Raw genomic sequence first — 16,979 nt, forward strand, 5'->3', positions numbered from 1 at the left:
TTATAGGCAGCTTGATTAGCTTGGTATCTGCCTCCAGACTTTGTCTTTACAATGTCAGTGTACACACACAGACACACACTCACACAAATTGCACTGTACTACAGGGAGACAGCTGTGACAGCAGCACATTTGCTTTTCTATTTTAGCCCTCGTCTCACAGTCTCAGCAGAGGAGGAGGGTGATGGGCTGCAGCCTCAGAGCCTGATTGGACCCTGTCCTCATGTATGTGTGTGTCAGTATTGATGGTATGTGCAGTATATGTTGGTCTGTACCTAAGAGGAAGAGGAAACGGAGACAAAAAAAACCAAGACAGTGTTTCCCAAAAGAATCTGAAGGTAAAGCTATTTCCCTGCTAATGTCCTGGCAGTTTTCAGCCTAATTTGCTTGGGATCAGCTGATATTTAGCAGGATATTAACAGGGATTTTTCCCTGAAAGGCCCAATTTGGTACCAATTAACAATGTGTTTGTTGCTACACCCGTGATTGCTCGTAGAAGATGTTGCTGATACATGCTGAAGAGGACATATTATGCATAATTTTAGGTTTATATTTTTATGTTGCTTTACTGAAATATTAAAACGATTGACAATTCAAATACTTCTGTCTGCATTAATTCTTGCAAACTATGAGAACATAGGGAATATTTAGGAATCCTGTTCAATTGAAAACAATAAAAACTCAAACATAACCAGCAGTGATATAATAGCAGCTTATTCTATATTTATTTTAATAATTTAAAAATGGTACATTAAGACACAGGAATTTTCCACAGGAGGACAGGGTTTGGTTACTATAGCAAGGGAGCGTGTGTGTGGTATCGTCACTGTTTGTAAAAATGTAAAAAAACAAAAGAGGGCCGTAATATGGTTTATTGAAGTTACCAGTGATCAATATTTATGCAACGTTAGGGTTCAGAAACGCATTATTTCCCTTTGTTAAAATTGTGTTTGTGAAACTTGTCAAAAAGGTGAATTTCCAAAACTCCATAATTAGCTTAAATCACTAGGTTTTGTATTACGCTCTTAGAAAACCAGTTTGAACCTGTTTTTGTGGCAGTGCAGTTTCTTCGCTGAGGCCAGATTTATCGGAGTCTTCCAGAAATGATGCTGTGTGTGCAAAGAAAGCGCAGGAAATATTTTGAGACGGTCTCTGTTCAGTCCACTGCCTCTATTTTAAATAAGTTGATTATTTATGTTAATTACAGTACAGGGGAAATTAGTTAATGTTTTGTAAATTTTATAACCCAACGTTGCTTCAAGAACTATACAAAAAGAAGTCCTCAGTAAATCATAGCATAACACACACACACACACACAGCCTGTATTAACCAGAGACCATGAGCCTTAGGAAAGGTTCAGCCTTAGGTCAAAGAGTCTGTGTGTCTGCCACTGCATCTGTTCCATCACCATTACCTTCAAATCCCGTATCCCATATGCAATCGCACAGACCAACAGATGCCAAAGCTTGATATGCAGACATCTATTAGATCTCTGTGTGAACCAGCAGCACAGGAGATGATGGATTGAATTACAGTCACACCTTATCCTCTTTTCATGTGACCAACTCTCTCTTGTTGGTGGCATCCAGCTTGGACGCCATGAATAAGGCAGGAGCGTCACAAATTACCGGGACAGTGAAATCATCTCTAATTGTTCACATGGTAAATGTTTACTTGATTTCCAATGTGTGTTATTAGAAAAAAGAAAGATCTTGATACCGAATTGACAGTAAATCTTTCAGAGAAATGTCTGAAGTTCAGTGAACAGAGCGTGTGCTCATGTAAGTAGAGTGTGTGTGTGTGTGTGTGTGTGTGTGTGTGCGTGCATGTGTGAGCCAGTGAGAAAAAGTCAATCATATGGAGTTCATATATACGGGGGTCTCTGAATTAGTCACATTGACAATATTTTTTTGAAGTTGTTTTGGTTCTTTTTACTTGTTTTTATAATTGTGTTTTGTATATAGTTTATTTTGTGACGCTCAGGGAAAGAGAAAGCGTTTGCAGGCATTGGCCAAACTGCTGTGAATACTTTTTGGTTTTTAAAAGGCGGATCTGTATTCTAGAGGTTTTTAAATTTAAAGCTCGCCACTATTGTAGATCAGTTCTAAAACGGCTTTGGTTTCCTTTCAAAATAAAGCAGATTCTTCTTCATTGTTGTTCTGAACTGAAATGGCACAGAGTCAAGAATGGTGCTATGATGGTACCTGACACCATGAGGGTAGTAGACTCGAGGTCTAAGGAGAGACACGACAGCAGTAACAATGACAAATGTCTCAGACAGACACCTTGAGTACCCTCGATGCCAAAGCCAGGTTGTTCTGTCCCAAACTTGTGTTCCCTTTTATCTGCAAATTTAATAGAGCGATTCAAGGTTTATCGTGTCGCTGCTGCAGAGAAGAAGCCAAATAAGGCAAGAACCTCGAGTAAAAACAAATCAGTGAGGCCCAGTGAAGTGCTTTGTGTCTCTCTGGACTTCAGTGGTCTCTCTGTTTTTCCATCATCTTCCCGCACTGCATCTCTCCCTTGTCTCTTACGTATATCATCCTGCTCCTCCATCGTCTGTACTAGTGTTTGTTTCCATGCTCGCTCTTTTTACAGATTTTCTGTATACATTGCTATTCCAGGACGCATGTGGTTCTAATCTTGTTCTGATTCCACACAGGGACTGATATTCTCTCCGCTGCTTCTGAAGTCTGTTGATTCAGGTGTCATCTCGAGTCGCAGCTGCATGTTTGATACCTGAAGTGCGAGCACTCTGTCATTAATCCCCCTCTGTTTAATCTGTGAATACTAAAGACTATTTACAGGCGCAGCAGCGAAGACGCTCATGATTATGTCTTTCCTAATTTGCTCCAACAGTAAAAGAAGGTGCCCAGGATTTAGAGAAGGCTGTGCTCCCTAAAGGGCATCGGAGGGGAAAAAACACACGCTCACTCAAATGTGCCCACACATAAACGACCCCCACCATTTGCACCTTTCAGAGCTGCAGCACAGGGTCCCTTCAAAGGCACTTTGAAGGCTTCCTCATTACCCGACAGCCTATAACTATCATCCAGCAACAGTGAGCTCACTGCCGATTCATATGAAACCAAATGTGTCTTGCAGGTGTGAATGTGATGTGCATGCAGATCATATCTTACATCTAACACATGTAAGTGTCCGTGTGGAGGAGCTTTCGAATGCACTTGTTGAATCGTGCAGCAACACAATCTTAATGCGCATTGGGATGTTTTCAGGCAAAGAGGCTTTCACACCTTAACGTCCAGTCCTGTTCCAGTCATGTACCGATCCTGACGAGAATGAACGACACAGCTCTACTGTAGCTCGCGGCATATTAGCAAAGAGAGATCGAGAGAGAGGGAGGGAGGGAGGGAGGAATGGCGAGGGTGACAATGGACAAAGGCGGATGTTGAAAGCATCAAAGTACCAAAAAAAAAAAAAGACCAAGAAAGGGAAAGAAACGTGTGTCTGTGTAGTACAGGATGAAGTTGTGTTAGTAATGGATAGCTAGTATGCCATCGCTGCTGGCAGGGTCCTCACCAGACCACCTGCCTAATGTGCAGTGACAGTCAGCAAGCACTCTAATGGTGCATTCAGAGTGAACGTGGGTCAGCAGTTGGCTTGTCTCTGCCTGATTCATGCAGAGTACATTATATTTTAGTCTAACAACGTTTCCAAAGAGACACATCCTCTTTTGGTCGTCCACAGAGGTCAGCGGTCTCCTTTAGAAGCGAACAACTTTGGATTGGATTCAGCATTTTGTTCAAATGACCTTCTCACCCACCACCACACTGTAAGGGATTTTAACTGAGTGAGTTACAGTACATCTGTAGTCAAATTTGAAATTGCTCTAATTCGAGTACATGTCTAAGCTGTGCAGCTGATGTTAGATTATATGAACAGAGATGTAGGTTTGTTTGCAGCAGGTACAGTAGCAGTCTAAACGAGTTACAGGTGCGCAGTTGCAGCTGTGCGATTGGCAGGAATCAAGTGTTGTGCTTGATGGTGCTGACTTCATAAATTTGTATTTTATATACATTTGGTTGAGAGCTGATGTGAAGGGGTAGATTTGAACTTAAAATGTTAAGTGATGACTAAGAACCTTCACCAACATGTTAACTAAAGTCACATTACCAAACACATTGGGTTGCTCCCACCCCCAAAGCCTTTTTTCTTGCAATCATAAAAGCAAAAAAAGCTAAACTTGCTTGTACAAAGAGTTGGTTCAGACGTGTTTCATTCTAATGTTGGTTTATGTTCCCCTTCATACTTTGGACCTGTCCATAGCAATAGCGGTGTAGGACAATGGAAACCCCGGTGCTTCAATATTTAACGTCTAAAGCAATGACATAGAATATAAAGTGGAAAAAGCATCATAGGAAGGTGGATGGTACAAAAAAAATGACACAGGACTTTTCCACAGGAGACTGGAGTTCAACTCCAGTGCAAGATGTTGTGCACATTAATGATGATAGTTACACAATGTAGCACATGTGGTTACTTCCCCTAACCCCACCGCAGTATTTGTATGGATATGTTGTTCCCGCAGCATCAAATGGTGGCACCACAAAAAACAATCCCGTGCATTTTTGTGGACATATCTAAAGCCTTGGACACAGTGAGTTATAATATTTTGTCAAACAAACTGCTTTTATTGGGATTTGATGCTCTTGCCCATAACTGGTTAAAATCATCTACTGGTTGCAACAGCTTATAAATAGACCCGTTGCTTTTTGCACTGTACTATACATAAATAAGGTACATTTCTATGCTGATGACACTATTTGGTATGTTGTTGGCCGTACTTCCAGCCAGGCCTTCTCCAGTCTTAAACCGCCTTTGACGAAGTGGAAACATCTTTTCGTAGCCAAAGCTGGACCTAAACTCCACAGGGACAAAATGTGTTTTACTAGAGCGCAGACGTTGGATGTCTCTCATACTTTCTATACCCTAAGTGAAATGATTAAACCTTTTCCACATTATAAACTTCTAGGAGTTTTGCTGACCAGAAGGTTGCCATACTGGTCCCATGGTAACAAAGCTTGATTTTCCTGGCTAGAATTCTGTCTGCTTTGTTAATGGCGATGCCCTGTATGCTCACACTGCTACTTTCACTTAAATCATGGAATGCTCTTTACTGTGGTGCTGTTCTCCTCATAACTGCAGATATAGAAAAGCATTCTTGTCTTATTCATGGACCCAAATCCTACTTTTTGGCTTTAACATAAAGTCCCAGCGTCTCATATTCTTAAAATGATTTCATTCAGTAAATGCAGAGATCTTGTGCAATGGTCCTTTTACAGGGTTCTGATTTTAAAATGAATCGACTGGAAACTGGAGACTGTTTTAAATCACTTCCTTGGACGCTTTCTTTTTCATAGATTACTTCATAGTATAACTGCCATTCTTGTGATTGTAAATTGAGCTTTTGGGCAGCAGATAAAACAGGTAGAACAAACAGTACTTACATACAGGGCAGAGCTAAATGAACAGCATCTTTATCAGACTTTCTTCAGAAGGACTTATATTGCCTCTTTCTGCCTGTCCACGCTTCACCTGCCTCGAGGCAGTGACAATGATTTATATTTTTAAGAGCACAACAACGGGTGTGTTTTCTTAGATGTTGACAAGAAAGACATATCTTTGCTCTCTGAAGAACCTTGGTTTGCCATTCACTGTATTTTCACATAAGAGTCACAGTCTCAAATGTAAAGTGAAAAGCTTGTTAGTATTGCAACTCCCACTGAAGTTATCGTTCCACCTCTACGTTTGCATCTCTAAGCCACTTCTAGCTCACTGTTTTGGTTGTCGGTCCATTTCCAATGTCCACATTAGAGTTGAGGGTGTGTACTTAAAAACTAAAGCGGTCCTTGACATGCTGTCAAAATATCTGAAACTGCTTGCTGCTGTTAATTTGTTTTTGCCACTCAGTTCCCTTTTCACTCAACTACAAGAGGATCACTATGTGTTAGTGGCTTGAAATTAGGAATTTGTGACAGCATGTACTTGGAGTACAGGAAATTGAAAATGCAAAATGTTTTAAATGGATTATAAAGTAGATATGGATCCATTTAATAATGATTGGATTAACCCCTATGTGATTATGTTTGGAACATCTTAACTGACAGCACTGCTTATGCACACATCATGTTAATAGGCTTGTACACAACTGTGTTGTGGTCTTTGCTCTTTTTGGTCTCCACAGTCAAGTCCAGATGTTGTGGGATCCAATCACAGATTAAAGGGTGGAGCAACTATCCAGTTGCAACATAGTTAGCAATCTCTGCTAATCCAATAATAGCAGCTCAGCAATCTACACAATGTGCAGAAGCAATAACTCACATCTCTCTGCCATCCACACACACACATGCACACACACACATGCACACACACACACAATGTCCAGTCATGTGAGCATCTCAGGCCAGCGTGTTAGATTATTCATCAGGGCTGCACAGCTGCTGTGTCTTCAGGCATGTTTGTGAGAATGATCTGTTGCTGAACCATCTGCCACACATCAAATGCTCCATAGAGTTCTCTTAAGAGAAAAATGTACAATAGGACTGTTTGTCCATACATTTCAAAATGGATCTTCTCCCTCTGAGTTTGAGCTTTTGGCCCATAACATTTGAGCATTTTCTAACCACGAGAGTTCAATCACAGTGGTCTCCAAAATGAATCAGAGGTATGGACAGACAGACAGATTTTCAGCCTCCTAAAACTGGTGACTGGCCTACTGTTTATCACCATCTTATTTAATTGTCTTCTGTTGCATTGCACCATGAAAACATACAATCTTGTTAAGTATGTTTTAACTCAGATTTCTAATTTTCCAATACACAATTCATACATGCGTCAGTTGGTAGAGTGGCCACCCTCTGACCATAGGGTTCCAGTTCCAGTACATGTTTGGTGAAGATACTGGTGGTCTGGAGATCCTGGGTCTGCTGTGGCTCTCTGTTATCATACAGCCCCACCCCTTCATAAGTCTCCTCTGAGATCCATCCACTCTGCTTCATTCTACCCTCTCTCCCTGCTCTGCTACATTCTACCATGCTCTGCACAGCAATTCATGTATGATAAATGAGAACGCTTCAATGGGGTTGCTCAGGAGCGCTGATTGAAATTCTCTGATAGGTTGGAAGCGTGAACCCTGCTCAATACATTTAAAATCAAATATACTGCAGCCAGTGCTGTTGAATGAGTCTCCATCAGAGGAGGCTGTGACTCCACCTCTCCACATTAAGATATGTTTTACAGCGTATTTCTAGTAAAGCATAATTTTCTTTATTTTACACACTGAAGTTTTAAGACCATTTACTCAGAGCTGTATGGATGGATGTACTGTACACTTAGAGTCAACATCAATCATACCAACACTGCACCTTGACCGTGTGCTGTTTGCTTCATTATCCTGCTGATGCTTAAGGCCCCTAAAATACACCAGTGGTTGTTCCCACTGCGCTTAAAATCACCCAACAGTGACATTCAGTTATTTGTTGTAAAGAGAAAGTCCATCACAAAGCTTAAAATGCCTGCCTCCATTTTTGCCATGGTTCACTGTATCCGTCCACATATACCAGTTTGGTAGATATCATCCAACGCTCTTGGTGACTGTAATAGGAATTCGCACTGCACAAACAGGGCACGAGCAGCACATAAATAGTCTGTCACCAGGACAGAGGGAGATTGGCCGGGCAAACTGCCTTCCCCAGGCTGATTGGCAGCAGGCATTTAGTGGACAAACATAGTTTAGATGTAGGCTCAGCAGAAAAACAAATGTTTTTGTATCTAATTAATACTAATACTAATAGTTCTTTACACTTCAAACAGACACCGGTAAGGTTTGCAGTGGCTTTTAAACGGATTTCAACAGATGTCTGTGAAGATAATGCTTCAGTAAATGTGCCAGCGTGAAAACAAATAATCATTACTCATCATCATCACATAATTGTTGAATTATTTGGTTGTTTCCATCGATGTAAGGAACACTGTCCCTCCTGTCTCTCGTGCAGTGCATTGAGCAGACAGCTGCACTAGTGTTGCCTTTTTTACAACAATCGAATAATAATTTTCACAATCAAATCCATTTTTGCGTCAAGTCCTTTTTTCTTAGTATTTGATAGAGAAGCTAGGTAATAGGAGGTTTAATGTTCTATCTTTGCCAAACTTACAGCACTAATTTTTCTTACGAGTGTTCAATATTACGTTGATGCATTTGGTATTGAGTATGTGGACAGTGAGGCTCCGTCTCAGGGCGGAAACCCAGTGGGGGTGATGGCCGACTTGTCAAAATCTCAAAGCTCAAGTGTAAGAAGTGTTATATTTGGAGGGACCTCTGCAGACCGGTATCTAATAAGCTCTGCATCAGGAAGAGAAGAAAATGTTTTCCAATAAAGCGAAGAAGAATATGTAGTAGACACCGGGGTTTTGCTGCTCGAAGATGCTTCTTTTTTCTTTTTTTCTCTTTGCAGTGCCGACACATCACATTTGGAAAGCACTAGACAACAGAAGAATAAAGAGATGAGAGGGAGACAGATGAAAAGAGTCTGAGCAACCAGCAGAGACAGTTTCATGTGATCTTATCTGAGAGAAAGATTAAGCTGTCATAACTTGACACAGTCTTCTTGACTTATTGTGAGGGATGTTCATTTGTCATCAACTGCATATTATAACGGTGCAGGAACAGTAGTTAACGCAGACCACGGAAAAATGGTTATTACCCTTTTTTGAAATTTTTTTTTAAAAAATGCCACAGTAAGTGTTTTTATTGTGTCGAATGACGGTAATGCAGAGACACGTATAGCAAGCAACACCATTAAAGTCTGAAAATAACAGATGCTACACTGACAGGAGGGTGAAGGAGAAAGCATTACGAGCACTTATTGACAGTACTGTATGTGGAGTACAGTAATGGACTTGTGTTGCCAAGAAGGAGATGAAACCTTAACCACATACAGCTAATAACAGTTACGACTCTAACAGAAGCTGGATACTCTGGATTGTCTTAGCTAATGGGCCCGAAATAATTTGGTCTATACATACTATCCATTGAATTTCTCTTCCCCGGAACTGGAGATCTGTGGAAAGCTGAAAGTTTATATGATGTGTGTGATCTGCATGATGGTCCTCCTTCATTCATTCGTGGTTGTATGAGGAAGGCGATTGATGCGTGTTAAGCCAGATTCATGCTCTGTGCGACACCCTGCAGGTGTGTCATCCTAGCCCCAACCCCTGCTAGTTAATTTAGTGCAACTTCACGTCGGCAACATCACCTCTGATGATTGGCTTAATGGTCAAGGGACCCTGCTCCAAACATTTCCCTGTCCACCTCTTTCCAATCCAACCAACCATGAGAACTGAAGTCTTTCTAAAGACACATGAAAGCAAGTAGACGTCAGCAGATGCATTGTACAGGGTTTTGTACCAGAACTGTATAACATTTGTTTTCTTCTGCTACAGCAGCTTCTTCTGTCCACAATGTGTCAGAGAGCAACAACGTTAACGGGAGACAGGCTCGCACAACTCTGAACACATCGATCGTAGCGCACAGAAAAGTGTGTTTATAGGAGTTCTACTGCACATATGAAACAAGCTTTGTAAAGCCTTCTGTGGCCGTCCGAAGCGTCAGATGTGGAGTTGAATTATGGGCAATGTATGCACCAGGTTTAACAAGATAAACAAATGTATCTGTCATCCAACCGCAGTATTTTAAAGCTTCATTTGCTTTTAAACTGTCCCACGTGAGTGGTGAAGCACTCGAACCACAAATTTTCTTCAAGCTTTGACAACCTTTTGATTATTAGGCTTCAACCGCCACAACCTTACTACGGGGTTGTTGCTGTGGGATTTGTCCTGCAAATACAGATATATGATGGCAGATGTATGAGCGATGAGTCCCCGCTCCACCTGAGGTCTGACAGTTTTAGCTAAGCCCAAAGTGCTGAGCTTGCCAACTGGTTCATGGTGGTAATTGTCTTGAATTCTGAGCTGATATCAAGAAGCCCTTTCTAGATACAGTTGCTTTCAAGGTGTGTGTGGGGTGAGTGGGGGCGCAGTATAGATGGCATCTAGTGTGGGTCTGCTGGCAGAGATTGCAAACCAGAGGATGGGGGGGGTCTAGACTGGCTGTGATATGATGTTTTGATGTGTGGTAAAAATCAGTGTCTCAAAGGTTGGATGTGCTAGTGAGAGACAAGCAGCTCGACCTTCAGGGTGAATTTTTAATCTAGTTGCACAGACTCACTCAAAATTAAATATATACAGTAAATAGATGATATAACAGTCTTATATTATACTTCAGTGCACATAATGCAGTGTCCCAGTCTGTGGACCAAGATCCCTGCTTGTGCTTGATTGCTTTCATATCAGAATGTTTTACATATTCTATAGCCACCATTTATTCCTATAGTGTAATTGTATGGACACTCAGTAATTACCTGTCTTTCAAAGTGTCGTCCACCACTCCTCTGTTAGATTTAAATGACATGCAAAGACCTTGAACGTGTGTACATTTCATGAAATATTGAGAAGAAGGGAAGCAGAATAAGCGTCAACATAAGGTTCGGTAGATAAAGTCATGATCAGCCAACATCTGGCACTTTAAGAGAAACTTTGGTAGCACTTCACAGCTCAGTAATAAGATAATAGTGGATTAATAATTCAGAAAAAAAGATACTGCAGTGACGGTAAGACATCTAGAATGGACATTAAGGAGTTTGATTAAAAAAAAGTCGGAAGATTAAGAATTGAGTTGATTTTCTCTGCATTTATTCCAAAAGCTGTACCATACACAGTACTAACAGGACAAACCATGAAGCCGTAGGGTGAACGATGGATATTTTGGAGCTTTAGCTGAACTGTACAGACATCACCAGGGACATGTTCAGCAATCATAGACAGCAGCATTTATGGCTTTGCTCAGGTTACGTTGTCAGATGTCGCCCTGAGAAACGGAGAAGAAGTTGGATCAATCTGCCAGCAGGTTGATGAGGTTGGAGACACACATTAACGTCCAGTCGTGGCTGTATGTTTGTCATTTGTCTGAGTTCCATGATGCCTAAGGCTGCATTTCCCGGCAGCTACATACAGCTTCTTGTTTGAGTATCTCTGATATTGAAGTACACACAGAAACTGCGCGGACATTTGAGGCCCAGCCTTTACAGTTTAAGCTGTCAGCTGTCATTTGCAAACTTATTTAGAGGAAATTCACTCTCAAATGTGAATTTTGTACCAGTTTCTAACATGGCACTGTTTATAATGGATGTATAAGCTTTAATGGAAATGCTGTCAAAAGCACAACTTTGGCATCAGCAGGTTGTGGAGAGTAAGTCCTTCACCACCATTAAACTTGAATTAATTTCCAAATCAAACATTATAAATCACTGTAGAACCTTTCACTAGTGATCTGATTAACTTTTTTCATGGGAAATTGCCCCATGAGAACACTGCCAACATTTCTAAATGTAATCCAGATGAATCCAGATCCAGATGTGTTGGTGTATGTTTTTAGTAACATTGTGTTAACAGTGCTAATAAATGAATTAATTGAACTATCAATCGTCAATAATAAACCCTTTAAATATAGTCATAACTTTACTGGGACAGAGAGCTGGTCAGTAACACAGACTTTTGAGTGTAAAAACAATAGAGTTGTAGGTGGTAGATCAGCCGATCAGTCTGTTAATCACACTGTCACACACACACACACACACACACACACACACACGAGCTATTCCTGCACTCAAGGTCAGATCAAGCACTTCTCAATTAGGATTCCACTCACCCACAGCCCCATTTAACTTAACAGAAAGTGACATAACTGCAGAAGACAGACAGCAAGCTGTTCATTTAAACCAAATCTGAGACAAAAAAAAGAGCAATGAGACGAGAACAAGGCGGCGGCGGCAGCAGAAGACTGAGCAGGAAGCGTCAAGAACAATCACAGCATGTGGATCAAAACCTCTACTTAACAAATGTAACTGCTACAGAGAGAGTGGGAGGAAATGCCAGCGACGGCAATGTAAAAAGAAAAGAGACACGGACACGGATCAGGGCAGTCATTAAAGGAGGACGGACGTGAAAATTGTCTCCTGGCAACAAAAAGTATGAGTGGGCAGGACAGAAAAGAGCGAACAATGACTGCTTCATCATATCAGAAACCTGAGTTAGTCTCCAGGTGTGTGTGCCCTCATGGTCCACGGTGTGCCAAGCTTATTTAGGTGGAAACTTTCCTTTAAAATATTTTAGAAAAGTTTATAGTTGTGACCAAAGGTTAGTGTTTATCATTGACTGTAACATCTCCTGTTGTCACCCATATGTAACAGCTGCTGTATGAACACATATAGTAAAACATTTGTTCCTAAAGAACCAAAACAACCCTTTGCACCAGAGCATAATCCAGCCAATGTTTCCTGCAAAACATTTTTGCAACCGCAGCTTGTTTGCAGTAGGATGCATATTCTGCCTCGGAGCCTCTGGCAGTATATCCAGGCACAGAGCAGTGGATCACATCAGGTTGACTCCCTGAGGATGAACGGAGAGAGATGGAGGAAGCTAGTGAGCCAGCAGGGATTCTAAGAAAAGTGGTCTTCACTTACGGTATGTTATTTGGTGTCAGCATCACCACATCTCCTCCGCCCCCAGAGACGGGAGGAGACAGGAAGTGTGCATGTGTCAGACAGAGGGTAATTGGCTAATCAAGTCTATTGTTCCAATGCTGCGGATCTCAAGATTGCTGCACAGGTGGATTATGACGAACCGGGTCCTATTGAGTTCGTTTGTGGCAGTTGTCCTTTATGGGCAGAGGGGAGGTTCTGTGCCTGCTTTTTGTTGTTTGAAGTTGTTGCTCATTTTTTGTCTTTTTATGTTCATTTTGTGTTTATTTCTTTGTCCTTATTTGGTCATATGTGTTTTGGATCGTTTCAGGTCTTACATCATTTTCAGAATCAGTCAGTTTTTCAGACTTGGCCAACTATGTTTGTGCACAGATTCTTTTTTTTTTTTAAAATTGTTTATTATTTGTCTTTGTCCATTGTTTTGGGTGGTTTCTGGCATTTGGAGTCAGCTTTTAGTGATTTTAGGCCAGATTTAGGTTATTCATCATGTCTAACTCGTGCATCACTTTGTGGTCATTTTGCATCCTTTTAACAAGATAAGCGAACAAGGGCAATGGGCCCTTTGACCTCTTGGGCCCCTGATCCCAGTATATCACACTAACTTGCAACTTGAGCAACACACGCATCCACCTTTGATTGTACTGATATAGTCACACTAACAAGCATCCGCCCATTCTTTCTTCTTCAGTTCCTTCATTTTAAGCTGCCTGTTAGATGAACATAAATGAACACAGAAACACACACACACACACACCTCATTATTAAGCCGTTAAATATTTAGCACAGGGAACTTGAGGACTCGGAGAACTGATGGATCAATGAAAACGCCTGAGCATAAAGTAATAACTAGTGTTTTTTTTAGAGTTCACCCATCTACATGCCCGGGGCCAACAATTGAATACACACTGCCAAAATTACACACACACACACACACGTACACATCTATCTTCAGCTGATCACCGATCAACAGCCTGAGAGTGTAGCTGTGCTTGTAAAGCAAGTAAATATAGCAAACCTCATAAGCTTTTTGTGATGAGTCTTGACAGTGTTTACTTCACCCAATCGATGGTGTTACTGATCTGCAGGGCTTCCTGGCTACATGTGCATCATTGTGAATATTTTGACAGAAATGAACTCAGTTGGTTTCTCTGAGGGCTGGTGGGAGTCCTCCTTTGAGTGTTTAAAGATTGATATCAGATAGTTTTTAGGATTCAAGCTGCAGATATTGGATATATTGAGCAAATATTCATCACTCTTTGAAGTTTTCAGTGTTATCCACAGAGGTTTAATCTTCACGAGATGATAAAAGTCTCTGTAACGTTTAGAACCTAGTAAGAAAAAAATAAAGTGGCTACGAATAGAAGTTTTAAGTTTGAAAGAGAATTAGTTCAGGGTAAAGCTTCTTAAAGCTAAATGTCCTCTGAATTTCACTAGAGTCCGTTCAGGTTCTAGTTCAAGTCACCAATCAGATGAAATTCAGCAGAATTCTCGATTCTCTGGTCACTTTTTATTGATCGATCTCTCCTTCATTTCCTCTTTCCTTCCAGACAGCAACTTTGTTCTGGGAAACGCCCAGGTGCAGTCACTCTACCCCATCGTCTACTGCTCCGACGGTTTCTGCGAGCTCACCGGTTACGCCCGAGCTGAACTCATGCAGAAAAGTTGTGCGTGCCACTTCCTGTACGGCCCGGAAACAAGCGACCGGTTGACGGCCCAGATTCAAGGAGCTCTGGACGACAGGAGGGAGTTCAAAACGGAGTTGATCTTCTACAAGAAGGAAGGTGAGACCGTGCGACAAATTGGTGAGGATGGATATCTGTTTTTATTCATTTTGTGAAGCTGATTGTGGCCTAAATCTTGCAGAAGAAAAACAATACTCTGTTTGATTCAGCTCTTAAGTGCATTTTCATACAGTACTATTCTTATTAAGTCACATGAAAGAAAATAACATTTGAGAAAAGGGCAAGAATGTCATGAGAATGAAGCTGCCTGACGATACACAAAGTCAATACTCAGGTAAAAGTGCATGTACTAGCACCACTACAAGTAGAAGTCCATCTATCTAGTGTATCTATTTCATCTGAAGTGCTTTGCCACTTGAGGGTCACGTGGGTGCAGGAGCTGATCCGAGCTGTCATTTGGCGAACACTGGGGGGTACACGCTGGACTGGTTTCCGGTCCATCTCAGGGCCAACCCAGAGAGACAACCATTCACACTCACATTCACGTCTACAGGCAATTTAGTGTCACCAGTTAACCTAACATGGCCCAATAGGGACTTTCCACTGTGCTGCCTTGTGAGCAAAATTAGCACCTGAAACCTTTTTACTTTAAGTACAAAAGTAGAAGTACTTTACTGTGAAAAAGGTTACGTAAACAGTGTCAAGGGAAATTCTGTAATGAAGTATCTCAAAACTGTACTAACCGGACATGAGTAAATGCTCAGCTGACCTTTGCGAACCATTGTGTCCTCTAGACACAATCTTTTGTTGTGGCTGGTGTTGTCGTCTCATTGTGTCATAGATTTCAATAAAATGAAAGAGACAAAACTGACATGTAGCTCCACAATAAAAAAGGTCGGGGCTGTTACATTAAAGCAGAAAATGAACTGTAGTAGTAGAACTAACAGAAAATGTGCATTTTAGAATGTTTACCTTTGGCTTTAAGTTTAATGGTGAACGACAATAATTTTTAAAGCTGATATACGAAAAGCCCCTGTATTTATGCTCCTGTTTGATGTGTTCTTCTGACTTTAACCCACCCCGAGCGGTTTACGTGGAGCAGCTCAGTGTCCAGCAGGTCAGGAAGTTGCTGGAAGGTGTGTGCATATGTTAAAACACGCACCAATGATAGAAACGGGCCAAAACGTGAAAAAAGAAAATTTCCAAAAATGTATTTCAGGTACAAAAATCTTTAGATTAAAGGCCTGTATGTATGAAATACTTAAATGAACCATGTATACATTAAACAGCAGCGCTGCCTTTTTATGTGTTAAGTCTAAAGAGCTTATATCTTGAAATGTCTCCCATTCACTACAGTTAAGTCCACTTTAGTGCTTTAGCCCATCAGTCATCAGAGCACTTATTAAAATCATTTTTGTTAGACATATTGGGGTGAAATGAAGGAAGAAATGGGAGATTAGGGTCCACTCCCAAATTTTTTCGTTTTTTTTCGACGACCCATCATATACACATAAACACATATCCTACCTTTACGTCTTGCAACCACGATGCACTGTTAGCAGTAGCAGGCCAACATGGCAGCCAACTGCTTTTGGAAACTGGAAATTTGAATGTGAAAATGTGAGACAAAGGATCTTAACTTAGATAACTTTGGACACTTTCGTAGATAGCTGGGTTATTGAGAGGGTTAACTGCAATTTTTCCATTTTTGGTAAGAAAAATGTACACTGCTAAAAAGAACTAATTTTATTTCATTCGATGGATTATATATATATATAGTTTTATATTGTTTTATTCAACAATGCAGCCAATTCAGGAACAGTGAGGTGTCTGTTTTCAAGCAGGATACTCATAAATACATACTTACTTACTCACTTACTTACTCGGACTTTCCACTGCATTTTCTGTCCTGATTGGACGCTGTTGCAGCATGTCTCTGAATACAAAAGTGTACACCTTTTTAAAGACATTTCTTGGCTTTATCTCACAGAGAAATGAGCTTCCTTTCTCAAGACAAGTATGGACAAGTATGAGTTTCTAAGGAAAGCTGTTCTGTTTTAATTGACCACATTTGAGAGCATCTGCACAGACAATGCTTTTCTCCTCCGTAATGCTTTTCCCTTTACGAACATTTCATTGAACAAAACCAACAAAGGATAACAGAAATACAAAAAGTGTGAAGGTGTTTTTAAACTTTTTGTTGGCAATGCACATGATGCATAAAACAGTTTAACAGTTAAATTAAAATAATCATGTAGTTAAAATCATTTTTCAGACCAATTACTGGAGAAATACAGAGTTTATTTATAACACTGTGTTTCGAGTCTCTCTGAAAACCCTTTGCTCGAAAGTCTAGACAGAAACTCGAAAATGGGGGGTTAAGGAGAAGCCAAGGGGGAGAATAGAGAATGGGCTTTAACAGACTGAGGAATCCCCCTCTCGTTCATCCCTTTCCTATTAAGTATTAATAAGCCAAAGCCGTGTAACAAAACGGAGAAAGATGAGCGAGGAGGTAAAGAGATGGAGGTTTGGTGCACAGACTAAAATAGAGACGTGAGATTCATGTATAGATGAAGGTAAACTGCCCCTCTGACACAAAACTCCGTGACAAAGGGCAACACAGAGCCAGAAACAAACACACAAATCACACATTAGAAGGCTTTTGTGCTTTCATCAGCTCTC

General features: G+C 40.8%; 1 protein-coding gene across 2 annotated transcripts in view; it reads left to right on the plus strand.

Annotated features, from left to right (window-relative positions):
• The window catches only part of kcnh3 (potassium voltage-gated channel, subfamily H (eag-related), member 3), a 115,706-nt gene that overhangs the window by 57,050 nt on the left and 41,677 nt on the right, over positions 1-16,979 (plus strand). Inside the window, exon 2 of one of the 2 annotated variants that reach the window (XM_067514963.1) lies at positions 14,163-14,417. In XM_067514963.1, the coding sequence (XP_067371064.1) occupies positions 14,163-14,417 (255 nt within the window). The remainder of the gene's footprint in view (positions 1-14,162; positions 14,418-16,979) is intronic. The other variant, XM_067514964.1, reaches the window with a different exon arrangement.

This window comes from Channa argus, chromosome 9 (genome assembly GCF_033026475.1).
Source record: "Channa argus isolate prfri chromosome 9, Channa argus male v1.0, whole genome shotgun sequence".
Classification (NCBI taxonomy): Eukaryota; Metazoa; Chordata; class Actinopteri; order Anabantiformes; family Channidae; genus Channa; species Channa argus.